This window comes from Panthera tigris, chromosome C1 (genome assembly GCF_018350195.1).
Source record: "Panthera tigris isolate Pti1 chromosome C1, P.tigris_Pti1_mat1.1, whole genome shotgun sequence".
Classification (NCBI taxonomy): domain Eukaryota; kingdom Metazoa; phylum Chordata; class Mammalia; order Carnivora; family Felidae; genus Panthera; species Panthera tigris.
In genome coordinates this window covers 99,248,537-99,276,473 of record NC_056667.1, presented here as the reverse complement: position 1 = coordinate 99,276,473, position 27,937 = coordinate 99,248,537, and the positions used below count along the sequence as shown (strand labels likewise).

At 43.0% G+C, this 27,937-nt stretch overlaps 1 protein-coding gene across 1 annotated transcript in view; it reads right to left on the bottom strand.

The window, feature by feature from the left end:
* CD101 (CD101 molecule) overlaps positions 1–23,172 on the bottom strand; it is a 35,500-nt gene extending 12,328 nt beyond the window's left edge. Inside the window, exons 1-7 of the mRNA XM_015534637.2 lie at positions 23,041–23,172; positions 14,533–14,913; positions 12,581–12,997; positions 7,404–7,790; positions 3,953–4,336; positions 2,857–3,261; positions 367–777 (exon numbers count right to left, since the gene is read on the bottom strand). Of these exons, the coding sequence (XP_015390123.2) occupies positions 367–777; positions 2,857–3,261; positions 3,953–4,336; positions 7,404–7,790; positions 12,581–12,997; positions 14,533–14,913; positions 23,041–23,083 (2,428 nt within the window). The 5' untranslated portion in view covers positions 23,084–23,172. The remainder of the gene's footprint in view (positions 1–366; positions 778–2,856; positions 3,262–3,952; positions 4,337–7,403; positions 7,791–12,580; positions 12,998–14,532; positions 14,914–23,040) is intronic.
* Between the last annotated feature and the right edge of the window lie 4,765 nt (positions 23,173–27,937).

Below are 27,937 nucleotides of genomic sequence, written 5' to 3'. Positions count from 1 at the left end.
TATTACTCTCTCTTTGCCAAATTACAGTAGAGCCCCACTGGAATGACACAGCTTGTTATTACAGAGATCTAGAGATACGATACCCTGGGTAGCTGCATAGAGCAGGCTGCCAGGCTGATAGGCAAACCAATCAAAGGGATCTTGTTCCCATCCAGACTCCTCAAAACCTCAGATTGACTCACCTTACGTGACTCCCACGTCCTCTGCTGGGCCACCAGGTCCTGCATTCATTGTGTAGGTGGCCACTATCCCTATGGCCCTGGGTCACCTTTCTACCTTCAACATAATCACTCCATTGAAGAGCTGCCCAAGAGAAGAAGGCCATCCTATAGAAAGCCGTTGTGAGAATACACTCATGAGGTTTACCTGTGGGCCTGAGTTTCAATTCTGTCAGACCTGACTTCTTTTCTCCAAGCTTGTGCCAAGTGCCGTTTCTGGACAAGAACCATTCTTCCACAGCACAGTGGTATCTGCCCTGATCGCTGTCTTCCACATTCAGAATCTGTAGCTGAAACAAGTCCTGGGAAACTTTCTTGGGGTGGAATTTTTGTTTTCTCAGTAGGGAGTGAAATTCATCCCCATATTTTACAACATTGGTTTGGTCCATTTCCAGGATCCTCAGCCAGGTTGCATTCATGGAAATGGGAGAGAAGTACCAAATAACGGCTAACTGGAGGTCTCCAGTGGACTGGGACAAGATGCTACATTCTATGTTGGTGTTGGAGTTGATGAAGATCTCTTGGACTTGACTGGTTGAGTTCACTCTTAGCTTGCTCTCTAAATGAAAAGAATGGTGACAGTTACTTTTTTTTGTTACTTTGTTTTGTTTGTTACTTTGCTAGAAAATAGAATTTTAAGGCAGAAGGGACATTAGAGGCCAACTGGGACAATGTCTCCTCCATCCACTGGATGGGGGAATTTCCTCCCCAGCAGCCCCACTCACTGCCCATTGAGCCTCTGAACAGTTCCCCAACTGACAAACCAGTCCATTCCATCTTTGGACATCTCTGCCACTAGAGAATTCTTTCTGATATCAAGTTGAATCTTACCACTCCATACCTTCCAGCCACTGGTCCTGGTTCTACCCTTACCTGGATGAGTGGGATGGGAACATGGGGTGGGAGGAAGTGTCATACAGGAAACTAATCTCTTCCACATGATAATGCCTCATTATTGAAGCTTAGACATCTTCTCTTCTGCAGCATTTCATAAATCAAAGTGAGAGAAAGTGCCCCTATTAATGCTTTGTCTGTGTGCTCACTCTCCAGAGTACCCCCTGATTCACAGTTTGCCAAACGCCCTTGTTGGTATCTGCCCTTGAACTCAGGTAAACAAAAGCAAGTTGTACGTGGGGCTATTAACATTATATGTTTCTTTGCAGCCAGTCAACTGTAAGAATCTCATACAGATACATAGTCAACTACCCTTTTATTCCAGCAGCTTTTCTGCTCCGTCGGGAAGATGAATGCTAAAACCTGCCTTCCAAACCTTATTCTAACCTCTTGCTGACATCACTGATTCTGCTTTTGTAACTGCTTCTTGAAGTTGCCAGTAGATCCCTTTATTCTTCCTTCAACAAACATTTATTAAGCACACACTGTGTTCTCTGTCAGACTATTCCCCACTCTGTGGCTACCTCCCTTCCGTGGGTTCACAGTCTAGAGGGAGACACTAGTACAGTCACAGAGGCTTAGGATTACAAGACTGTGTCACCCAAGAGTGACAGAGGTATGCAGAAGTCAGAGCACAGGGCACGACTACCTAACTCAAATATGGGAGTGTGGGGAGGCTTTCTGGAGAAGAGACCTCTAACCTAAGTCTTAAGGGTTAATAGGAATTAGTCTGATGGAGAAGAGGCTAAAGCGTTCCACACAAAACACATGACTTGAACAAAGACTGAAAGAGGGAGAGAACATAGAGTATTTGAGGGCCTGCAACTAGCTCAGTGTGGCTGGAGCTCAAATTCAAGATGGAAAGTAGAAGATGAGTCAATCGACAAGGAGATCATTACTAGTACAAAAGATGTCACTCAGCAGCAGAGAGAATGACCACTACCATGTCTGAGCATCCACTCCACGCATCGGCACTGTACTAGGCACATTATCTGTGTGTCACCACCTTTAACGTGCGCATCTTTAAAGAGCAATTTATGGATGAAGTACCTAGACTTGGATGGATTGTGTGACTTGTCCACAGCTATGCTGCTGTCTGGTGCCTGTCAGATTGAAATGACTTCAAAGGCTCTTGAACACTCTGCCTTAAAAGAATGCAAGCCATGAAAGAAGATGCATGACCCAGCAGAACTTTGCCCAGGTTGTGTCATACTTTTTACCTCTGTTCTTTTACCAGCTGACAAGGTAAATTATATTTGACTATAATCATATCCTCTCTTATACATTCACGTGGTAAAACAAGAGGATAAATGTATTCTAATGGAATTTACGTTATCCATACCACTAATGGAGACATTCCAAACATTTAATGACCCATGAGGCATGGGCAGTGACCAATCCAAAAGAATGCCTCCCCCAGCTCTAGGAGCTGGCCTTAGAGGCCCCCTGTTGTGCCACATGGTACCTTGCAGGTGCTGGGAACTTATGGGAAGGGGGGAAGGGGCATGGAGCCACAGTTATTATTAGTCAGTGTGGAAGTCTGTCAATGTTTTAACAATCAGTATGGCCATCCCATGCACGTTAACTCAATGTCAGCCTGGATATTGGTTCTCTGTGGTGCTAACTTATACAGTAAGAACATGGGGAGAAGGTATTTTATGTTTTAATTCTACAAACTTACCCAACATGGGAGAAATGTGTTGGCTTGTTTTTAAAGCATGGATTAATTTCAGGTGGTGTTTACCTGGCAAAGTGATGGCTATCATCAGCGAGTGAGAGACGGCAGAAGCCCTCGGGGGGCCGCTCGTGTCTGGGGAATTTCTGGCGTAAACTTCTACTTGACACCGATAAACTCCTGCTTCTTCCTCCGTGGCATCGTGGATTAGGAGTTGAGAGTAAAATGAGGACTGCAAAAGCTTTGTCTTCTTTTGGAACTGAGATAGGAAATCCCCCCACTCAATAGTGCCGTTCCAGGCGATTCGCACAAGCAGATAAAAGACCCGAGATCTTGCTGGCTGGAACTGCCACGTCACAGTGAGTGGCACCCTGAGGTGGGAGAAGTCAGCCTCCACTATGCAGGACAGGCCAAAGGTGTTGGTTAATGTCACTTGGGGTTGACGGCTCATCAGCTTAACCTGTAAACTCGACTCTGTGGGCAGAAATAGATGGGAAACAGGATTTCTAATATGCTTATCAAATCAAAGCCTTCCTATTCACCTATTCACACAGAGCCATGCATTTGTACATCGGGAGAATCAAATATTTGGAGGTAAAAGTTGATTCACAGTACAGCCTGTCCTGAAATCTGTCCTCAGATTTCCAAAGCTGACCCTCTTCTGAGAGTGTTCTCAGTAGTGACAACAAACAGGCAGTGTCTCTCCAGCCCGCTGCTTAGACAGCTGCTACGGAGTGGGTGGAGCACTCACCAGCCCAGTGGCTGGCCTCCTTCCCTTATTTCCACTCACAGGCTCAGTGTCACTGTTGGGAACATGCTAGAAGACTCTGCAACACAGGGCCACAGCTGTCAAAAGCCCAAATGTATGAGGCTCAGCTCCACTGGCCATGTGTCCTCTGTAAGTCTACTCCAGGTCATAGGCTTTTGTTTTTAGCTGTGAATAATAGCCTGCAAGGGGCACCCTACAGATGATCTTCGTAAAGATGAGGAAACTTTAGAGAGTAGTTGACAGACATGGCAGCCAGAAACGATGCTCCGTGTCCTGGGGTGTACGTGCCCTAACTGGGGGGTTCAGGGTGACACACAATCAGATTCTACTGCGTCGCACTGCAGAGGAAGGTACCGACGACCCGCAAGTTCAGAAAAGGATTTCTTGGACACTTACCCAGAGATCTGATGGTGACCGACAACTTCTGAGTCCAGCTCTGACCTCTGGCCTGGTTCTGGGCGCTCTCAGACACTCGGCACTCGTATATACCACTGTCCGTAATGGTGGTGGAGGCGATCTCCAGCTGGAAAGTGGCCCAGTCCGTTTTCTCCAGCCTTGTGTTGCCGTGGTTATTGAGTTCCTTGTAGGGGGCGCCTAGCTGCACCGTGCCATCCCGCCCCATGCCAGCCACGAACTCTGGCTGCGTCTGGCCCTGTGGGAGGCGCCACCATTCCACAGACAGGGGACTCTCGGTGCCATCGGCCTTGCAGAGAAGGGTTAATACCTCTCCTTCCCACACTGCTTGCTGCTTGCTCTTGGTAGATAAGGCCACATTTCTTGCTGTGGATTACAGATTTGAGAGGAAAAAAAAGGTTTCAAGTAAATGAAAACGTTTCGAAAACACAGTGACATCTCTTTAATTAGGATTTGACTCGTTTTGTGACCAATCATATCAGGCCGTGTAGTCCTGGACCACCCTCAGAAAAGAGATTGGCTAAACACTTAAATAGTGGGCACAAGACAATAGAAAGAATATCAGGAGAACTTATTTACACTTAAACAATTTATAATTTGCCCTCGTTTTTAGTGATTTGTTAAATCAGCCCTTCATTAAGAACATCTAGTTGGGAAAACATCTGGTAATATTTTCTTAGATTAATTAGGGTGGGTATATGAGCCTGAAAGTAACAAAGCTGTGTTTATTTAAATTTCTAGTTTTTTGGAATTTTGTGTTTCACAGTTCAAAATGACATTCCTCTCCCTACTTATCTTTCCCTAATTAGTATGTGTTTTGAACAGGGAACGAGTGTTGGTAATTAGATTTCTGTTCAAATTACTGCTATTAAGGGTGCCTGGCTCGCTCGGTCCATGGAGCATGTGACTCTTGATCTCCGGGTCATGAGTTCAAGCCCCACACTGGTTGCAGAGTTTATTGGAAAAAAAAAAAAACAAAAAACAAGAACAACAGAATAAACAGAATACTACCATTAAAAGCAATTACTTGGGAGAAAATACACATATATAGATTTCTCTTTTTCAAATCATATATTCATATAGCTAGAGATATATTAATGGTTTGATTGAGGGAAGATCCTTCTTATAGCTGAACTACAATGTTAAACTGCAAATATACGTCTGGCTCCCAGAAATTCAAGACACGTGGAAATGCAAACATTTGGACGCGTCCTGGGCAAGGTTTTGTCCTGGGTGCTGTGTGGGCAAGGCAAAGACATCTCAGTAGTTCATGCATCCCAGGCTTAAGGCCGAAGCCCTGGGAGTCAGAGTTACCCTGGGAAACACACTGTCCTCCCTGAGCCTCGATTTTCTTTCCTGCAAATACAAAGGTAATAATCACACCCACCTTATGGCATTGTTGGGAGGACTAAAAGTGGTACATGCTTAAGGGCTTAGCCTGCTGGCAAGGGGAAGCTAATAGCTTTGGCTGTAATGATAGGTGCTTAGTGAAAGTGGGGTGGTTCAAAGACAAAAGAGAAAAAAACAAAATAGAACTGGGATGAGAAATTTAAATAGGATCTAAGTGAATTTGCAAATTGTTCTTCCCTGCTGAGGAAGGAGTTTAGTCTTCTCCTGCTTTATATATATATGTACATATATGTATATGTACATATATATATGTATGTATACGTATGTATGTGTATATGTATGTATATGTATGTTACAAAGGCAGAATGAAGGTTGATATCCACAAATAAATTTAATATATGTATTTAATATTTTAATATAATTAATAATACTATTGATTCTTATTTCAATAATATTTTATATATACTATATATTATATCACATATATGCAAGCCTGCTTCCAAATTTTGGGTGTTAGAGGCAGGATTATACTTAGAGTCATTTTCAAGTTAAAATAGACTCCTAACTGAAGCTTAGAATGTAAAGAGGAAATTATTACTCATAATCTCACTACTCTAATATAACCATTATGATTAGCTTCAACTAACATCAATTTTTTTAAGAAAAGATGAGGTGTCCTTAACTCATTACAGTCATTACTGCCCCTTGGTAAGAAGTAATAAACTTATCAAGCGTGTGTAAGTTACAGATTCACAGTGGTAGCGAGTACCCCCTTCTGTTTAAAATATTCATAGAATGATAAGACTCTGCTCATACTTTGGTTTGATTTTCAAAACTGTGAATGCTCAACAGGATCCTTAATAAATTTGCTAACAATTTTTTTCTGTTTCTGCACACTGGGCCCAGTTTGGATTCCAGCCTGTACAAAGAACTATTTTTTGCTTTGGAAGACCACCCTACTGATGGGCTTAGGATCTGGGCACCCTTTGGCACAAATTCCCACTTGTGGAATTTAAGAAAGCTTTACCGATATGTTTCAGCAGCGACTGAGATGCGTGAAACAGAGACCTAGACCTGTGTAAGTATGTAAGCCCGCCCACCTAGTTCTTCCTGAATCCTAGAAAGTTTGACCAAATGTTTAGCATGAAAACTAACACCAACACGCTTCCTGGCTTGCCACTCTAGGCCAAAGCTTGTGATCTTCATTGCTAGCAAATGGGGTGACGGAGAAAAGCATGAAAGGGAAATGTGTCCATCTTTGGAGATGCCTCCAAGGAACCAGTGAGACAAGGGTATCTTTATTTTTTGTTGGGTTGTGTTTTGTGCTCTTGGGCAATTAGTCTTTCCAGACTTAGAATATAATACCCAGCCCGGAGCATCCTAATGTTAGTTGTAGATTTGTCTGTTTTCTCTTCACACAAAAAGCACTGACTGCTCAACCATGTTTCAGGTCACCCAACCTTCATGAACCAAACAAGGCCTAAGTGGCCTTCCACTTTCATGCGTACAGATACCCAAAGTGGTTTGGACAGGCACGTCACATTACAGCAAAATGCAGGGGACGACATCTGCCTGCTATCATTTACCTCTTCATTTCTTAGTCTGAGTCATGCTTTGATGTGGCATTAAGATGCACTATCATCCTGTGTATCAGGTTAAGATAACAGAGGATTGACCAAAGGTACCTGAAAGGTGTTTGGGGGGGTGGGTTGAGGAGCATAATGTACGTGTGCATTCCCCAGGAAGGAGGCCAAGTGTCATTTTTCCCTCTTCACACACTCACATCACACAGACAACGATAGAAGACAGAGGGTTTCATTGATACAGGTGTTCCCTGCTTAAAGAAAAACCCAAGGTGCAAAAATTAGGACTAATAGCAGACAGAATCAAAGAATCGAAGACCTAAGACAGCAAGAAGAGGCTTCAGGACAATCTAATTGTGTGTCTTTCACGCCACCTCAAAGTGATCCGACTGACACCTGCCTCTGCAGGAGAAGTCCGCTGTGTCCGTGAAGTCATACTGTACTCACAAAGGAGGGAAGCTGAGAATGGCCCCGTCATGTGTGGCCCTGACTTCACATACCTGCTGGCATCCTCAGATGCACGCGGCTGTCCGGTGACTGCTTTCTCTGAAGCACATCCCAGGAGTCCATCTGATTTCTTACCACCTCTTCCACGGCACATGTGTAGGCCCCTTCATCCTCGGGGCCCATAGAAAAGATCTTGAGAGAGAAAACCTTGGGGTTTAACTTTGAAACCTGGAGCTGTCCTTGACTTGCTCTCTCTCTGTAGTCTCTCTTGAGGTCCAGAACACCACTAGCATTGATGCGGGCCACCTCGTTACCATTGAAGAGCCAGATGCCCTGAAGCTGTGGGTCCTGGCCACTGCCTACGACCAGGCAAACCAGTTCTAAGGGTTTCCCTGCTGTAAACGTGCTCTGGGTGGTAATGTTGACTTGAAAATCTCTCACTGGGAAACAAAAGCAAAGCAGATATTTAGAGAAGTCACAGCATCTGTCCTTTCAGTACCGCAGGGAGATAATACCTCCTATAAGGATCCACAAGGATTGAATTTCATGTGGGAGTTTAGCTCCAAAGAGCAGGTCAGCCAAAGAAATGCCTAGAAGCAAAGATGCCCTTGACTATTCCTTAAATCATTCAGAAAGAACAGCATACATAGCTTTCTGAATGCAATCCTATTAAGCAAAACGTATGCATAGAAATATAAAGTATACAGTAATGTATCTTTTTTTAATAAAAAATATATAACATCTTATGGTATGTTGAATTGCTATAAATTGGGATTTTTTTTTGGCTGAGAATATCCAGTGGAATTTTCTTAAGTTAAAGCACATGTGATGTATGACTAGTCTGCAGTTAACATAATCCCTAACCATGAAAAACTGAAAGTTTTTCCTAAGACTGGGAAAAGGCAAAGATGCCCACTCTCACCACTTCTATCCAACATAGTACTGGAAGCCTTACCCAGAGAAATTAGTCAGGGTAAAAAAAAATAAAGTAAAAATGAAGTAAAATCATCCATTTGCAGATGACATGGTCTTATATATAGAAACCCCAAAAGACTCCACCAAAAAACTATTAAAATGAATAGTTTCAGTAAAGTTGCAGGATATAAAATGAACATACAAAAAAAATCAGTTGCATTTCTATACACTAACAACAAAGCATGGCGAAACAACAAAGTACAGATCGCGAGTAACTTGTTCTGTGAGTGTTCCGCATGACGAGCAAACATTTCTAATAAATTTTAACTTGATAAACGAGCGATGTCTTGCAATATGAGTAGTACGTGACATCAAACGTCACATGATCACAACTGAGCCAATGGTTCTTCTCTTTCTCTCTCTTTTGCTGTGGGATTGTGGGTGATCGTCTCCCATGCTCAGATGCTCAGTCTCACACCGTGGTGTTTGGCAGAAGTCAGTGATTTTTCAGAACGTTGGAAGGTGCCCACAACTGGCACCAGTGTATTTTTGTCACTTCAAAGTGCCTATGGATAGTCCTTTGATTTCCAGACAAGAGTAAGCTTAGAAATGCTTTGCTCATTCTATGAATTCTATATGTCAGGCTGTCTGCACATATAGACCCTTTCCTCTGCTGCCTTATTGCCAATTACATTAAATACAGTATATGGCAAAAGTTTATCGATACTATACCGTAATCAACATCTGTTCGTGATAGTGAAAGTCACCCTTCACAATAACCCTCTTCTCTCTTGTTTCCCTCACACCAGCCATGAAGATTTTCAAAGGTAAGTACAGGTTAACTTGTTTATTTTTCTTTATATTTTTGTATTTTCTTTATTATTTTATATTATATTACAGTATTGTAATCATTTTTATGTGAACATTTTTGGGTTGTGGAACAAATCATCTGAGTTTCCATTATTTCTTATGAGGAAATCCACTTTGATATACAAGTGCTTTGGATTACCAGCATGTTTCTGGAATGCTTTATGCTCTCAAACCAAGGTTTTACTGTACTGGAAAAAGACATTAAGAAAACAATTTCTGCAGATGGACAACAGGCACGTGAAAAGATGTTCAGCATCACTCATCATCAGGGAAGTGCAAATCAAAACCACAATGAGATATTAGTTCATCCCTGTTAGAATGGCTATTTTCAAAAGGACAGGAAATAACATGTGCTGGAGAAGATGCGGTGACAAGGGAATGCTTTTACACTGATGTTAGGAATGTAAATCGGTGCCACCAATATTGAAAACAGTATAGAGATTTCTCAAAAAATTAAAAATAGAATTACCTTATGATGCAGCTATTCCTCTTCTGGGTATTTATTCAAAGAATACAAAAACACCAAGAAGATATATGTACCCTTATGTTCATTGCAGCATTATTTATAATAGTTAAGATACAGAAACAACCTAAGTGTCCATCAGTGGATGAATGGATAAAGAAAATGTGGTGTACACACACACACACACACACACACACACACAGAAGAATACTACTTAGCCATAAAAAAGAAAGAAATCTTGCCATTTCCAACAACATGGATGGACCCTGAGGGTATTATTTGAAGTGAAATAAATCAGGCAGAGAAAGACAAATACCATATGATTTCACTTATATGGGGACTCTAAAAACCAAAACAAATGAACAAACAAAATAAAAATGAGCTCACAGATACAGAGAACAGATTTGTGGTTGCCAGAGGGGAAGGGGGTTGGAGAGTGGGCAAAATGGGTGAAGGGGTTCAATTGTATGCTGATGGACTGTAACTAGACTTATGGTGGTGATCCCTTGTAGTGTATACAAACATCGAATTCTAATGTTGCACACCTGCAACTTAATGTCATATACTAATTTTATCTCAATTAAAAAAAAGCTCATTTATAATAGTCGAAAAGAAGAAAAGAAGAAAATACTCAGGAATAAATTTAACCAAGGAGGCGAAAGACATTTGCACTGAAAACTACAAAATATGGATTAAAGAAAGTAAAGAAGATGCAAATAAAGGGAAAGATATTCTGGGTTCATGGGTTGGAAAAGTTAAAGCAAGTATTGGTGAGGATGCGGAGATCAACTGACGAATGGATAAAGAATATGTGGTTTATCTATACAATGGAATACTACTTGGCAATGAGAAAGAATGAAATCTGGCCATTTGTAGCAACGTGGATGGGACTGGAGGGTATTATGCTAAGTGAAATAAGTCAGGCAGAGAAAGACAGATACCATATGTTTTCACTCATATGTGGATTCTGAGAAACTGAACAGAAGACCATGGGGGAAGGGAAGGAGAAAAAATAGCTACAAACAGAGAGGGAGGGAGACAAACCACAAGAGACTATTAAATACAGAGAACAAACTAAGGGTGGATGGGAGGGGTGGGGGAGAGGGGAAAGTGGGTGATGGGCATTGAGAAGGGCACTCGTTGGGATGAGCACTGGGTGTTGTATGGAAACCAATCTGACAATAAATTTCATTAAAAAAAAAGGATGTGGAGGCAAGGGAATGTAATATTGGTGGGAATGTAACATTATAGAAACAGTGTGGAGGTGCCTCAAAAATTAAAAACAGACCTATCATATAATCCCAGTGATCCCACTTCTGGGTGTAGTATCCAAAGGAAATGAAGTCAGTATCTCAAAGAGAGATCTGCATTCCCATGTTTATTATGCATGGTAACAAAGATAATGGAGTCAACCTAAGTACCCACTGATGGATGGATGAATGAAGAAAATGTGGTATATATACACACTGAAATATTACGCAGCCCTGAGAGAAAAGGAAATCCTGTCATTTCAACACCACGGATCAACCTGGAGGATATTAGGCTAAGTGAAATAAGCCAGACACAGAAGGACAAAAACTGCGGGAACTCGCTTGTATGTGGCATCTAAAACTGCCGAACTCATAAAAGCAGAGAGTAGAATGGTAGTTGCCAGGATCTGGGGGAGGGGATGGAAGAGGGAGATTTTGATCAAAGGGGACAAAGTTTCCATTATGTGAGATAAGTTTTATAGATCTAATGTATAGCAAGTGACTACAGTTAATAACACCGTGTTGCATACTTGAAATCTGCTGAGAACAGAGATCTTAAGGGTTCGCACCATACACACACGCACACACCCACCCCACCCCCCCACCCCCCCACACACACTACACACACAAAGTAACTATGTGAGATAATGGATATGTTAATTAGCCTGACTGTGGTAATGGTTTCAAAATGCATGTCTATCAAAACATCATGTACACCTTGATGGGGGGTGGAAGGGAGGGGAGGGTGGGTGATGGGTATTGAGGAGGGCACCTGTTGGGATGAGCACTGGATGTTGTATGGAAACCAATTTGACAATAAATTTCAAATGAAAAAAAACCATCATGCACACCTTAAATATATACAATTTTTGTCAACATAAATAAAGACTTTTATATAAAAAGTTCTCAGAGAGAAAAAGCACCCATGATGTGCCCCCACAGAACTCACTGAGTATAACTTGGACACTCAAGGCCAAAGACAATTTTTTTAATGAAACAGAATAACACTTTTCCTAAAAAAAAAAAAAGAAGGAACTTCCAATGATCCGCCGTTGGATCACTGCTTTTAGCATGGATATATATAGTTTTCACAACCTCTTCCTATTGGACCATAGCCTATGTAGAGAAACCAGGAATCACAGCTGAGGCTTCCTGCTTGCTTTGATGAAAACGCCAATGGATCATGAAGAGGGACACCATCCCAAGTAGGAAATGGTGTCAGGTGGGAGGAAAGCCTGGCCGTGACGAAGAAAGCCTCCACCCTGGAAGCGGGCTACTCTGGGTCCCGGGTATCTGTGGTGCAGGATCACTGGAGAAACACACCAGCTCAACTTCTTACCAGTATTTAGCCTGTTTGAGGCTCAGGTTCCTTGCTTTAAAAATGGGGAGATGACTAGCTGCCCCATAGGGTAAGGACTACATTAGATAAAGTGCAGATAAAGTGCTTACACAGAGCTTGGCAAGAATAACACCGTTTCCATGCATGATTTGTGGCATCTATCTAACCATTCAACAGACCTTATCCCATAGGAACCCTGCTGTGGGCAGACCCCCCCCAAACCAAATGTCTTTCTTCTTATTGATGCTTCCTAGATGCCCAAAACAAATTTTATTCAAACTTTCTAAATGTGTTTTTTTTTTAGATTCAACTGAAGATTAGAAAAAATAAAAAAAGATGGCCCCAAAATACCCACTACCAACATACTAATGAATTTCCTGAGAAGATCATTACCTGTCGGTTGGATCCTCAGAGTTGTTTGATCCGTCTGCTTTTTCGTGATTAGAGTCCAGGTTTCATCTGGATCTTGAATCCATTCGGTTGCCTCACAGAACAGCTGGCCTTGATCAGAGGGCTGGAGCCTCCTTACGGCCAGCCTGAAGGTAGTGACCCCAAGCTTGTTGAGATGCACATCACCAGCGGCAAACCTCTCGGTAAATGAGGGCCCAGGGATCAACATGAAATCTTTGGAGAGGGAAATAATCTCGGTAGCTTGGCTTCTTTCTCCATCCTGGATCAGGTGCCAGGTGACAGACAGGTGGGTATGCTGAGTTGTCGCTTTGGATGCTTCACACGTAAGTTCTAATGATTCGCCTTCCTTCTTACTGAGAGTCTGGGAACTCATGGTGGCAGAGAGGGTATCAGGAATAACTGAAAGCAAAGGAAAGATGACAACTGACTGGCCCAGGAACCCATCAGACAAGCCTCCTTAGACGAAGATGGTGCCTTGACCCACCATCTGTAAAGCACACACTTTGAGTTGTTTTCCACCAGCCATATGCCTTCCCTATTGCCAAGGGGAACATTGGCATCTGTACACATAGCCTATGGAACTTGGCAAAACTAATGGCTCGGGGATGTATTGACCCTGACTTTACATTTTTAGCGTAGGCTGTGACCAATTTAGCTACTTAGACACGGAGTATTTAAGACGGAAAAGCACTGGGAGCTAGGAGACCTACATTCTCATCCTGAGTCTGTCCCTATTTGACGACAGGAACTGGAGCAAGTCGCTTCACTTCCTTATGCCTTACTTAACCTGCTTCTTTGTAAAGTTCTGAAATAATCTCTTTTTAAAAAAATTTTTTTTAACGTTTTATTTATTTTTGAGACAGAGAGAGACAGAGCATGAACGGGGGAGGGGCAGAGAGAGAGGGAGACACAGAATCGGAAGCAGGCTCTAGGCTCTGAGCCATCAGCCCAGAGCCCGACGCGGGGCTCGAACTCATGGACCGTGAGATCATGACCTGAGCTGAAGTTGGCCGCTTAACCGACTGAGCCACCCAGGCGTCCCTGAAATAATCTCTTATAATCTATCACCCAGAGCCAAAATGCAACCCTTACCACAATTTTGATAATCACCCTACTCACCTATCATCATGTTCTTCCTCAAGGGAAATCACACAGCCTCTGCTTATGTGAAAGCAACACTTAGATTCAATCAACAAATACTGCTTGAGCAACTACTCAGTCCCAGTCACTGTGTTGGGGGCCGAGGTAGCTGTGCTCACAGAGCTCTGGGTGAGGTAGGGGTCATGTAAGGAGCCAAATATCACATAACCTGGGTGAGTGCTAACAATAGTGATGTGAATAGAGCATCAGGAGGAAACTAAGATATGGGAGCACTGCCTGAGACAGGACAGATTTCACAGAAGAGGGAATACCTAGGCTGGGTCCACAAGCATATGTAGGAGTTGGCTAGACTGAAAGACGGGTGCTAAGATATTCTAGGCAAAGGGGCAACGTGGTCATTGCAAGGACTATGAACCTCTCTCTCTACGTAAATCTGCTCGAGTAATTGGGGAATCATAATTTCCACGTTGACGACTTATCACTGATCGTGCTAATACCAGCTCTTTTACCAAGTTAATGTTCTCCCTCCAAGAAGAGACATGGCCTGGGGAGAACCTACACAGTTCTGTCTGATCAACCTGCAGCTAGCTATGGACAAGGCCTTCGGAGACTTAGACACTTCATGGCAAGGTTGACTAGAGAGATGAATTGAGAGTTTTAGAGAATGTGGGATACCGATCTGTGACCAATCTGCAACACATCCAGTGGGCCGCGAGGGCTCTCTTGCCAAAGGGCTTGACACAACGTGAAGGCACGTCACGTTGCAAGGCATCGTGATGGTGGGGGTCTGGCTTGTCGGGGGACCGGCAGGCGCAGGAGGCCAAACAGCTTACCAATGAGTCTAGTCTTCGCACTGTAATTGCCGTAGTATTTTTTATCCGTGTTCGGTGTGTAACACTCATACTCTCCAGAATCCTTCAGCTGGACCTTTGAGATGTGCAACAAGACTGAGTTGCCCCGGACCCTCTCCACGTAGATCCCCCTGCTTCGCACTCGCTGCGCGTACACCGCGTAAGTGAAGGTGGCATCCGCGGTGCTTATGATCTGGATTTCTCGAGTCGGGGCTGTCGGCAGGTAAACGGACCACTGGAAGTGCTGCTCAGAAGGTCCCTGGTAGCCAGTTACATTGCAGCCAATGCTGACAGGGTAGCCTTCAGCCCGAAACAGCGGTCCTTTCTGGACCGTTACTTTTCTCTGGCCAATGCTGAGCTTAGCTTGCAAGGAGGAGGAAGAAAGGGGAATAAAAATAGATTAGTGCTCCGGTCCCCCGTGTGCCACCTTATACAGCTCCCTGTATTATAGTTCTAGTAAATGAGATCACAGGTTATTAGCTATAATCAACTCAAATGTTCAACACCTCCTCCAGGCTGAGGAGCAGTGGAATGCCTTCATGAGTTCATTGGGTTTTTTACAACTTTAACTTCCACAGTAATTCCTAGGCTCTTAAAAAAAAAAAAGCTTCACCCGTGTTATGACTGGTAACGCTTAGTGCCCAGTGTTATCTGAGGGCACTTATTTGAAAGTAAATACAATGCATGATAATTCGCCTTTTACATTATTTTACAGGAAAATTCAGCAAGTACTTCCTCCAGACTCCAATTCCCGGGTGGCTGTCAGGCTGTCCTCACAGACATTGCTGGAGAGACAAAGTCTAGGGCACCGCCCACGCTGTCCATGGTGCCCAGCTTTCTTTGTCTTGCTACTTGGTTAGAACTATTTGTAGCCCGCGGCCAGGTCTGATGCAGGACTAGCTAAAATTAGCATCTGAAGAGCGAGGCATTTCCTTTCTATACTGGGGAGGGTTTGGGGGTTTTTTTGTTTTTTTTTTTTGTAATTTTTTAAAGAGCCACTGCAGCCTTACTGAAAAGCTTCCTAAAAGATGGCCCATCAAGTCCACCAGGATCTGGGATCAAATTCACTTCAGTTCTCCTCTTACCAGAAGTTTTCAGTTGGGACTACTCAGGAATGCTGCCTGTTGAGACACACATCTCAAGCATTAGGGTGAAAGGACAGAATATGATCAAATGGCAGCATTTTCTTTCTTTTTAAAAAAATTTTTTTAACATTTATTTATTATTAAGAGACAGAGAGAGCATGAGCAGGAGAGGGGCTGAGAGACAGGGAGACACAGAATCTGAAGCAGGCTCCAGGCTCTGAGCTGTCAGCACAGAGCCCGACACGGGTGGGGCTCGAACTCACAAACCGCGAGATCATGACCTGAGCCGAAGTCGGACGCTTAACCGACAGAGCCACCCAAGCGCCCCAAATAGCAGCATTTTCTTTGCACGTTTTCAAACTCCGGCATTTGGCAGAAATTAAAATGTCTGTGTTTATGGAGCATGTGAATACCAAAGGTTAGTTTGTGTTACACAAAGAACAAAGAGCTAATGACAGGTGCCAAAGGGTGAGCTGAATCTTTCACTGGGGGCCTGGGGGCTGAAGACGAGAGGAAAGATGGAAAGACGTCAGAAGAGTCCGATGGGCAGCAATTGCTGGGATTGTGGAACGAACAGAATAGAGTTCGTAAGAAGGTAGGGCAGCAGCAGAGTACCCGCTGAATTTTGCAAATCCACGAAAACAGCAGCAAGGCAAGGAGACTAGAGTGGAAGAAAGTGAGAGAAAGGAAAAATGGCCTTACAGAGACCATGAGAAGGCTGAGGATAGGAATTTTGGAACGGACACAATTCTGATAGAAGGGGCCCTACAAAAAACGGGGAGAAACGGCAAGTGGTTATCTGATGTAGTCCACTACAGATCACAGACTGAACGCTTAATGCAAAACTGGGAAACAAGCAAACCTCCAATCCACCACACGCATTTCCCGTAGTAATGAAAATACGCCAATTTATTCATAAATCCCGGTTGATGTCATATATTTATATTATGTTCGAACGGAAGTTAGAACATAAATATAGGAAAAACATAACTTATTACTTACCAAAACATTACTCAACAGAGACCATTTGAGGCATTTTTGGCAACGCCAGCCAGACTTAGGCACATATCTTAAAGAAATGTGTGCCCGTGCATCAGGCTACCTGTGCAAGGACACCCACAGCAGCACTGTTCATTGTGGCCCCAGTCTGGACAGCACCCATATGTCCATCAACAGCTGAATGACATGACTGTGGTATGTCCATAAAATGGAATATTACACAGAAGTGAAAGTGGATGGATTGTGACTGGTTGTACTGTGGATGACTGTGTTTAATGAACGATGCAGAATACTTGAGAATCCTTTTGACTATATACAGAGTGATTTCAGTCTTTATAAAAATTTAAAAACAGGTAAAACCACACTAGAGTGTTCAATAAATGGAAAAATAACAGATAAAGCCACTTAAAAAGGAAGAAAAGCTGGGAAGTGGTTATCACGGAAGGCAGGACAGTGATGGTGTGTGCAGAGAGGGTTATGATCTGGATGGGGCATGTGGCAGGGTGGACGGGTGCTTCTAGCAATATTCTAGCTCACGATCTGGATAGTGATCACATGGTTTTTACTTTTTACTTATTTATTACGCTGCATGTTTATGTTTTGTTAACTTTCCTATGTGTTATAGTTCCACAATAAAAATGTTTTTAGAAGGATGGTTTCTGGGGCACCTGGGTGGCTCAGTCGGTTCAGCGTCCAACTCTTGATTTTGGCTCAGGTCATGATGTAGGTATTGTGGGATTGAGCTCTGCATCGGGCTCTGCGCAGAGTGTGGAGCCTGCTTGGGATTCTCTCTCTCTCTCTCTCTCTCTCTCTCTCTCTCCTGCCCTCTGCCCCTTTCATTCTCTCTCTCAAAAAAGACTGCTTTTAGAAGTATGGTTTCTAAGTTACCACTAACCTGTTTCTAACACAGCATGTTACCACAATATTATTTTGGTGGCTAGGCAACACTTTTCAACATTTTCCATGACTTTTCAGTGATGGATACCACATCTGAAATATTTTCTTGCAAAAATTAGCACTCCATTTTCTAGTGCTTTATTTGCCAATCCAATATTTATTCAACAACTTATAGTATTCCTGATACTTCAAGGAACTAAGAAACGAAGATGGGATGGGGATGGTCTTTAACTTTGTGACTGTATAAGTCAAGGAGGGTGGTGGTCATCTCTCTGAGACAGGGGATGATAAAACTGTTCTGAGGAATTTGAAGGAAGGGGGGAAACAGGGAAGGTTTATGGGAGAGAGATGGTATGAGAAGTGGAATTTGGAGAATCAAAAAGATTAGGATAATTTAAGTGGGGAGACTTCATGAGAAAATTGTATGAGTAGGAATTGGAAGACTTGTTTAGGAATTAAGGAGCGATAAACTGGATCAGGGGAAGGGTTACATCAAGATTAATAGAAGGAGGCAAGGTTGATAGGAATTTGGGGCCCAAAGCATGAAGGACTTAACTATCATGTCTGAAAGTTTGAACTTGACTGATTAGGTGCTGGGGAATCCACTGGAAGTGTTGGAAAGGTCTTAGGAAAATTAGCCTGACAGCTGTGTAGGATGATGGAAGTTAGAAATAAACATTAGGGAATTCTGGTAGCCCGGGAAAGAAGTAATGACAGCAATAGGAATGGAAAGAAAGGGACTGTCATTTCAAAGCCACTGTGGAGATAAAATCTAGAGAGTTTTTCAGTGCCTTGGATGCTTGGAGGTAGAAGGGGTGGATGGAGATGAAAGGCAGGAAGAAATAAAAAATGATGGCAGGTTTTGTGAGGCTGACCGAGGGTGAAATAGTACTGTTAATAGAAATAAGGGTATCAGGAAGAGACTGTTGCGTGTTCAAGGGTGAGGGAGAAGATAATGCGTTTGATATTTGAAAATACGAAATTCGAACACCATTAGGTAAACAGGAAGGATATCCAGCAAGCATTTGGAAATAATATTTAAATATATATATATTTGTACTTTTTAAATTATTATTGTTTTTTTTTAACTTTAGAGAGAGAACATCCAAGTAGGGAAGAGGGGCAGAGGGAGAGAGAGAGACAGAGACAGAGAGAGAGAGAGAGAGAGAGAGAGAGAGAATACTAAGCAGGTTCTATGCTCAGCACAGAGCCTGATTCAGGGCTTGATCCCACTACCCTGGGATCATGACCTGAACAGAAAACAAGAGTCGGAGGCTCAGGGTGCCTTGGTTAAGCATCTGGTCTTGATTTAGGCTTAGGTCATGATCTCACGGTCTTAGGATTGAGCCCTGTCATCAGGGCTCCATGCTGACAGTGCAAAGCCTGCTTGGGATTTCTCTTTCCCTCTCTCTCTTACCCCCCCCCCCAAAAAATAAATAAATAAACTTAAAAAAAAAAAGGGTCAGAGGTTCAACTGACCAAGCCACCCAGGAACCCCTATATATTGGTACTTACTCAACTCAAGTCTACTCAACTTGGAAAATATTTGTAATCTAATCCTTTTAAGAACTCTGATATCCCCATATTTAGCAATGTGAGACTTGCAAATGGTTGAACCAGACTCCAACCCAGATTTGCAAATGTCAAATCCCTGGCTGTCTCCATTGCTTCTCACTGCTTCTTATGAATGTCTGCTTGTAACCACCGAGGGTTCTGGGCCACAGGTGCAGATTCGGTCGCTGACAGTGCTGGGCAATGATAGGGAATACAAGGAGGAAGGCTGAAGAGAGGTAACTAGAGGGTCTCTCTAGTTCAGGGACAGGATGAGGAACAGACCTACAGAAGGAAGAGTGAGGGAGATAGGAGAGCAGCCGGGACACAGCAGCTCGGAAACCAAAGGAGGAAAAACTTGACACAAAAGAGCTTGTCTGGTTGTTGAGCGCTGCTGGGAGGGTAAGGACCCTAAAGGCAGGGCACAGTCTTTTTAATTTGATGAGGAAGATATCAGTGGAAATCTTTGTAAAAAGAGATTTCACTAGAGCAGAAACAGAGGATTTCAAGGGTAAGAAAGGGTGTAAACTACCCAAGACGTCTTGTGGAGACAGGAAGCAGAATAGGGTGGCAGCTGGAAAGAGTAGCTGAGAGGGGAGGAGCAGGGAGGGCTGGAAGGCCATGTTCAAGGACAGAGAAGGTGTAGAGGGGTAAAGATAGATGACGCCAGAGAGGATGATGAATGGAGGAAGGTCCTCGTAGAGGCGTGAGGTCAAGAACATGAGTGGGAAGGGACTGCTTTCTCAGAGAAGTGGAGCAACCGTGTGGAAGTTTCATAGGTATTTTTAATGTGAAAGGAATGGCTGACAGAGGTCAACTCAAATGGCTATGCATTGGGACCATGCGCTGAAGCATCTTGTATAAGGACATTCTCTGTGGGATATGTTGTACACATCTCTCCTCCTCCTCAGGGGTAAACTACTTCAGAGGGCTCTTCTGTTGCTTTCTCTTCCAATCAGAGGGTTAGAAATCTTTGCATGGCAGCTCAAATTCCCATTGCCTAATGGGCACACATCTGGGTGCCGACATACTCCACTGAGGTCACACTTTTGAAACACAGAGAATTCTCAGGTACTGGCTTTGTTCAAAAATATCCCCGGGACTGCCAAATTTATGACTACAATATTACTTAAATGGAAGCTGTTAGGCTGAATCATACAAAATGGCCCATAATTGACCATTTTTGACACACAAAAACAGCAACTTCAAATGATTCCACTTTACACAAAACCTACCTGGAGAACGTCAAGCAAGACAAGCAGTATCTCTTTGTTTACACGTATAAAAACCCTATACACTTGGAGGCTGAGAGAACTTCCAACCAAAAACATTTTTTTTTTCTATGCATAAAGTCTCAGTACGATTAAAAAAAAAAAAATCGGCCCCTCCCCAGTACCCTCCCTCCCACCTTAGTGGTTTTTATATGTAGGGCAGTCAGCGTGAGGGGTGATGGATCAGGCAGGCAAAGCTAAGTCCAAGAGCTCATCTACCCATGACATTCACCTCATCTAGCACCATGTTCTAACAGAACCGATCGGTCTTTACGCTTATTTAAAAAAAATAATTTGGACAAAGTATACATTTGCTAAACAACACAACTGGTCAATTGATCAGGGTTGAATTTCCTTCATGATTTATAATTTTCCCTCCATATGTATAAGGAAGGACAAAGCGTGGGCTTCCAAAGTTCTTTCAAGTTACTTCCTGATTTATGTGTTCTCACATAAAAACTGTGGCTGTACACAAAATAAGTGCTGGATAGTGAGTCAGAATTTAGAAGAAATAAATACAGGGGTGCCTGGGTGGCTCTGTTGGTTAAAGGTCATGATCTCACAGGGAGTTTGAGCCCCGCATGGGGCTCTGTGCTGTCAGCACGGAGCCCACTTTGAGTCCTCTCACTCTCTCTCTGCCTCTTCCCCGCTCTCTCTCTCAAAAATAATAAATATTGGGGCGCCTGGGTGGCTCAGTCGGTTAAGTGTTCGACTTCGGCTCAGGTCATGATCTCGCAGCTCATGAGTTCAAGCCCCGCGTCGGGCTCTGTGCTGACAGCTCAGGGCCTACAGCCTGCTTCAGATTCTGTCTCTGGCTCTCTCTGCCCCTCCTCCACTTGTGCTCTGTCTCTCTGTCTCTAAAATAAACAAACATTAAAAAATTTTCATAAGAAAAATACTAAACATTAAAATAAAAGAAGTAGTAAATATACACCTCATATATATTTATAATTGTTTACATGAGTTAAGGAAAAGCTTCCAGCTTCTCTTTTTTGAACCTGCCTACAACCTGCCTTCACCCAGGGCTTCCAGCCTGCTCACCAGAAAAAAAAAAAAAAAAGAAAGAAAGCGTGTGAGAGAGTTTGCAACGTCTGACTTGTTGCACAATGTACACTCCGTTTTCCCCAATACACAGGCCAAACACACAGTCCAAATACACAAAGCACATACACTTAAGAATCATACTCAGGAAAAAAAAAACCCCACCAAGATTCATACTCAACAAGTGACCAGGGCACATAGGAAGGTCCCCATCCAACAACCCAGCCATCAAAGCTTGCCAAGCCAGTCTGGTGGGTGCCCATCGCCCAGCAACTAACTGGTCCTTGTAATGAATCCTGCAGACCACCTCTTACCCATCAGGCCCCAGATCTGAGCCTTGCTTCACACAATCCAACATCCACTGTACCCCGTTCAGTTCAAGCCAGTGTTCATGAAGCACCCCAGTGTGCTGAATGCTGTAGCCTCTCCATGCTTTAGTCACAGCACTTAGTTCCCCTACCATCACTTGAGTCCCCGCACTAACACAATCTAGTCTCTACAGCAGGAGTTCCTAGCCTGGGTCCACACACAGGATCACAGGGCCCATAAACTCCAGTGAAAAACAAAAAACTACATCTTTATCTTCACAAGTCTTAATGAGAACTCAGCATTTCCTTTGGTCATGAATGTAGACAGCAAACCATAGATATTTCCATATCATATTACAGTTGTTGAAAATATCTTGAAATATGATTCATACTCATTCCTACTTTGAAGTTTGGTGGTTGACGGACCACCTCTAGATCTCCTTATGGAATCCGCAAAGAAGCAGATACATCACTACGTCACTCTTTAAAGATATTTTGATGATTGCATTTCAGCATGACTGACTTCCCCTATAATCCTATGCATTTCATTTTAGGCATTTAAAAAATGATGCTAAGGTGGGTTCTCTAGGCTTCACCAGATGCTAAAGGAACCCATAGCACAAAACCAGTACCTGCTACTTGCTCTGGAAAGATTTCATTCCCAACCCAGGCCATCAGCTTTTCAGTCTACCCTCAAATGTCCCTTTCCTCCACCCTGTTCTAATATGTTTCGATGCTCCTGGGCCATAGCTAAGGCCCCTCCATATGCCCTTTAGCGGAGCCCAGTGAATCTTCTTGGCCCCTTCTCAGTCCCTCAGGTCAATTCCCCCGCTTCAGTTCGTGGGTGATGTCCAGAACCTTCTTTTAGCTTAACCTAAAACTACTAAGTACCCTAATACCTTTTCCTTCCATCCAGCCACATCCCCAAGGCTCACACATCAGAGAAACCTTCAGGCCACCTGTCAGTCTGGGGAGCTGGGCCCTCACTCTCTCCAGGGATGGGTTAGCCCAGGAAGAAAAGGTAAAGGCAGGACCAGCAAAACTGGCAGAACTGGCCCCACAGACAAATGTAAAAAAAAAAAAACAAACAAAACAAAACAAAACAAAACAGTGGGACCAGGTCTGTGGGACTCAACCAAGCACTGCACCTCCCTGGAACTCGAGGATGCTGAGGCAAACCATGAAACCATTATCAGTAAGTCAAAAATTACTGCGTGTGCCAGAGATGTGTGGCACGGTTTTTCCCATTAAGTACCAAGTTGTCCTGTTTCACCACCCACCAGCCTCCTGTTGACTAGATCCGGTGACAACAGAGACAGGCACAATTATGACACTTACTCAGAAGGAGAAAGAGAGATGCCACGTATAGGATGTGTGCCATTTGGACCAGTACAGACCTCTCCTGGCGGTGTCACTGAAGTTGTTCAGACACCCAGTGACAAAGGCTGTGCTCTCACTACAAAGGTAAAGAGGAAGCAGTGGTGTGGTTTCCAGCCCACTGAGAAAGACAGATGGTTTGCACAGAGCAAAACCGTTTGCATCATGAACTTTTTTGCTAATCGCTCAAATCTGGGTGAGAAAAGTTACACTGGGTAAGTAAACGTATACAGATAGAAAGAAGAAAATACAGACCCCATCCTGGCTAACTGCGTATCCTTAAGTAATCACGAGGGAATATAACTGACTAAATAAAAAAAAAACAAGCTGAAATTTTCTCTTCTTAGCCCTTACCTGTCCTTCCAACTTGGGAGAGGAAGGGACCGAGAAATGCAAGGACCCCCCCGAAAACACGAACCTGGGGAGACATGAGGTGCTGGTAATGTCAGTCTCTGGAACCAGGCTGCCTGGGTTTGCATGCAGATTCTATTTTTAATAGCTCTATGTGCTTGTTAACTTTTCTAACTCATCTACAAAATGGAGATACTAATAGTATGTACCCCATCAGACTGCTGTGTGAATTGAATGAACTAATTCACTTAAAGCACCTAGAACAGTATCTGGTACTTAGTAAATGCTCAGTAAAATCATCTACCATCATGTGACATGTAAGTGAATCTTCATCTGCCCAATATGGGCCTGGCACCAAGGATGGTCAATGAATGCCTAAATATGACAGTTGGCACTGAACCCAGGCCAACTCACCCTAGAAGACAAGATCATCCAAGGACGGGCTCACTGAAGACATTCGTTCCCTAGGTCAAGGCTACATCTAGATACATCAAGAATGAACTGGTCTGCTTCAGGCCACAGTATCAGGCAGATTTCTGCTCGTTCCATCCATCCATCCATCCATCCATCCATTCATCCATCCAACTTGTTTAGTACTTCTGTGTTCTGGGTGCTTTGCTAAGTTCTGCACAAACGAAGATGTTAACAACCCAGCCTTTGTTCTCGGGAAACTTCCACCTACTCAGATAATCACAATGCAATGTTTTCGAGCACAACAGTCAATGCAGCTGCTGAAAGGGGTAGGAAAAGTCAGTGGGCAGGAGGCAAGGTCAGGCTGGGTGGGGCTGGGCCAAATGAGACAATTAGGAATGAAGAGGGGCAGGTACAGCTGGGGGAGAAGCAGTCTAGTGTGGATACTAATGCACCAGTCACGTTCCCCTGTTGGGGTAAAGTTTGAGGCTGGTATGGAGGGAGAAGGGTCCACAGAGGCAGGCTGGGGCAGATCTTACTGGTAAGAAAGTGGTCTAGTTTCATTCTTCTGCATGTCGATGTCCAGTTCTCCCAGCACCATATGCTAAAGAGACTTTTTTCCATTGGATACTTTCCTGCTTTATCGAAGATTAGGTGGCCAAACATTTGTGGGTCCAACTCTGGGTTCTCTATTCTATTCCATTGGTCTATGGGTCTGTTTTTGTGCCAATACCATACTGTCTTGATGATTACAGCTTTGTAGTAGAGGCTAAAGTCTGGGATTGTGATGCCTCCTGCTTTGGTTTTCTTCTTCAATATTACTTTGCCTATTTGGGGTCTTTTGTGGTTCCATACAAATTCTAGGATTACTTGTTCTAGCTCTGGGAAGAATGCTGGTGCAATTTTGACTGGGATTGCATCGAATGTGTAGATTGCTTTGGGTCATATTGATGTTTTAACAATATTTATTCTTCCAATCCATGAGCATGGAACGTTTTTCCATTTTTTTATGTCTTCCTCAATTTCCTTCATAAGCTTTCTATAGTTTTCAGCATACAGGTCTTTCAAATCTTTGGTTAGGTTTATTCCCAGGTATTTTATGGTTCTTGGTGCACTTGTAAATGGGATCAGTTTCTTTATTTCTCTTTCTGTTGCTTCATTATTGGTGTATAAAAATGCAACCAATTTCTGTATGTTGATTTTGTACCCTGCTACTTTGCTGACAGAGAAATGTTTTCAGGGGTCAGAGAAATCCTATGGGAACTCACTGTACTTTCTGTAATTTTTTTTCTATAAGCCTAAAATTAGTCTAGAAAATAAAGTACTTAAAATATTCCTTATACTGTATCCATAAAGTGGATGCATTTTGTATTTTTAAAAATTTTAGCTTAGTAAAGCTGATTTAAATATCAGGGGAAAAATAATAAATGAATAAACTTTGATCAACTCTGTAAAAAAAAAAAAAATATATATATATATATATATATATATATATATATATATATATATATACTGAGGACAAATAGTTAGAGATGCATTTGGAATTAGAAGGTAGCCTCTGATCTGAGGATCTTCTGAGGGATGCTGGAGCTGGTTGGAGGTGAACAGGAACACGATTGGCTATCACACAAGGTAAGTTAGGTGAGGTCACCTGGGAGAAATGCAAATAAAGAGATGGACATTTGAAGGAGGGAGAAGGCATAGCTGATTTGAGGAGAATGGGAAATCAGGCCAATCTTTAGGGTAAAAGCAGCATTTAAGATAGGACTTACTTTCCCAGTGGCAATTATAGTACAATAGTGTAACATTCAACAAACTCAGATCTGGAAGCCTCTAGCTTCTACCCTTTTTTAGTTTTCACTTTCTCTCCCTCTGGTGTTATTTATTGGTGATGATACCTAACAATTAGCTCTCCAATGTTAGTCAACCTATAAATATTAATGTGTTTAGTGAAAAGCTCTATACTTCCCTTTTCAAGGTACTATGATGCAAGGGTTGGAGATAAAACAAGTGGAAGACGAGCCCTTCCCTCCAGGAACTTGAAATCTAGTTTAATAAACAACCATAGATAAGAAGCAGTAGCCAGTTGGCATGAGCTCCTAATCACGTGGGCCTCTCCACAGCAACGCTTGAGTGTCCTCACAACATGGAGGCTGGCTCCCCCCAGACTGAGGCCAAGGAGGAAGATGTAGTGCCTTTTATGGCCTAGTTTCAAAGTTACACACTACCATTTCCGCCCTATTCTACTTGTTAAAAGGGAATCATTAAGTCCAGCCCACGCTCAAGGGGAGGGAAATTAGGCTGTGCGTTTTGAAAGGAGGAGTGTCAAGAATTCATGGACATTATTTTAAAATCACCACAAACCTACACCTATATTCAAACAATTTTTAACATTTTTTCCATATGTGCTTTATATATGTGCTTGAATATGTATGTATTTGTTTGAAAGAAAGAAAAAAAGGAAGGAGGGAAGGAATGGGAAGGAAGGAGGGAGGGAGAGGGAGGGTAACCAAATAAGGCAGCGTGTGTTGAGTATCCACTTTATGGCTCAAACGAGAAATATCCTAAGAGTTAATAGGCTGGAGAGGCCACTGTAGGCAGGGAACAGCCATAGGTCATTCCAAAAAGGCTGGTTTTAAGTATGTCCTTGGGGATCTGTATGATTCAAACAGGCAGAGGAGGGAGGGAAGGAAATTCCAGTAGGGAGAAATGAAATGTACAAAGATACAGAGGCAGGGATGTGCAGGTTATATTTAGGGAACAGTTAAAGGATAGTTTACCTTGAATAGGGATTTCAAACTACTCTCCAGGCTGTTAACTGTAACATCAATGGGGCTTCAAGTACAGTAATTTGTTCATCATTTCAGTTGGAGAAGTCATGGGTCACCCCCAGGCACCAAAATTTTAGGCAAACACACTGTATGAGTTAGTTATTGCTGTGGAACAAACCACAAAACTTTGGTGGCTTACAACAGTAAACATTTCTTTTTGTTCAAAAGCCTGTGGGTCACCTGTCCAGAGCCGGATGGTCTAGAACAGCCTTGGCTTGCATCCCTCGCACTCCCTCTAGTAGGCTAGCCCAAGCAGGTTTTTATGGTGATGTCAGGGGGCCAAATAACTCGTGGAAACACAACAGCGCTTTTTAAAGCTTCTACTTTTATCATGGCTGCTAACATCCCATAGATCAAAGCAAGTCACATGGCCAAGTCCAAATGCAAGAGATAGGTTAACAGCCTCCATCATCTTTCTAGTGAGGAGAACTGCAAAGTGACAGGGGCAGAAGGACAGGTAAAGAACCGGAGTCACTGATGTAATCAATCTGCCACATGCCCTGAAAGAAGAATTAGTTTAGAAATGGGCATTGACCACAGAGACGATGGTTGCCAATAATACACGGTATTGGTATTCCTGAAATACATTCAACCAAATAAATATGATGCAACTTCTCATTTCTAGCCGTTGCCAGAAAGAATGGTTTTTTCCCCTTTTCATTTTAGTGGCTCCATTTCTGCCAGAATTAACACTGACTGAGTGATGTCGCTTCTTTTCTGGAGAGGAAAAAAGAAAAGAAAAAGAAGCTTTCCGTTGTCCACAGGGGGAAAAAACAAGAAAGAAAGAGAGCCAGAGAGAGTGTTATTCCATTACCTGGGGAATCACTGCATTGTAATTGTATCAGCTGAAAAGAATGTAAAAATGTACTTCCTGAATCAGATGGAGGGAGAGAGCCAGTAATGGACAAAGCAACACAGGAATGTACAAAAGAAACAATTTTGTTCCAGTTCCTGGAAGATTAATAAAAAGAAATGTGTGGGGTTTTTTTGAGACTTGAAATGCACACGTAGCCCACAAAATCACAGCAGCTAGATATGTGGCCTCCTCTCTGAAGCATTCAGGCCCCAACATATTTCAACAGGGACCTTTTACACGTAGGCTTTGTGCAAGATATTTTCATATACACGATTTTAGAGAATAGCTCACATCACCATGTGACAGGTACGACTAATCCCATCTTACAGATGAGGAAACGGAGGTTCAGAGGAATCAACTGACCTAGCCAAGACTGTATGGCTAGGAAATGGATGCCTATTTGCTCTTG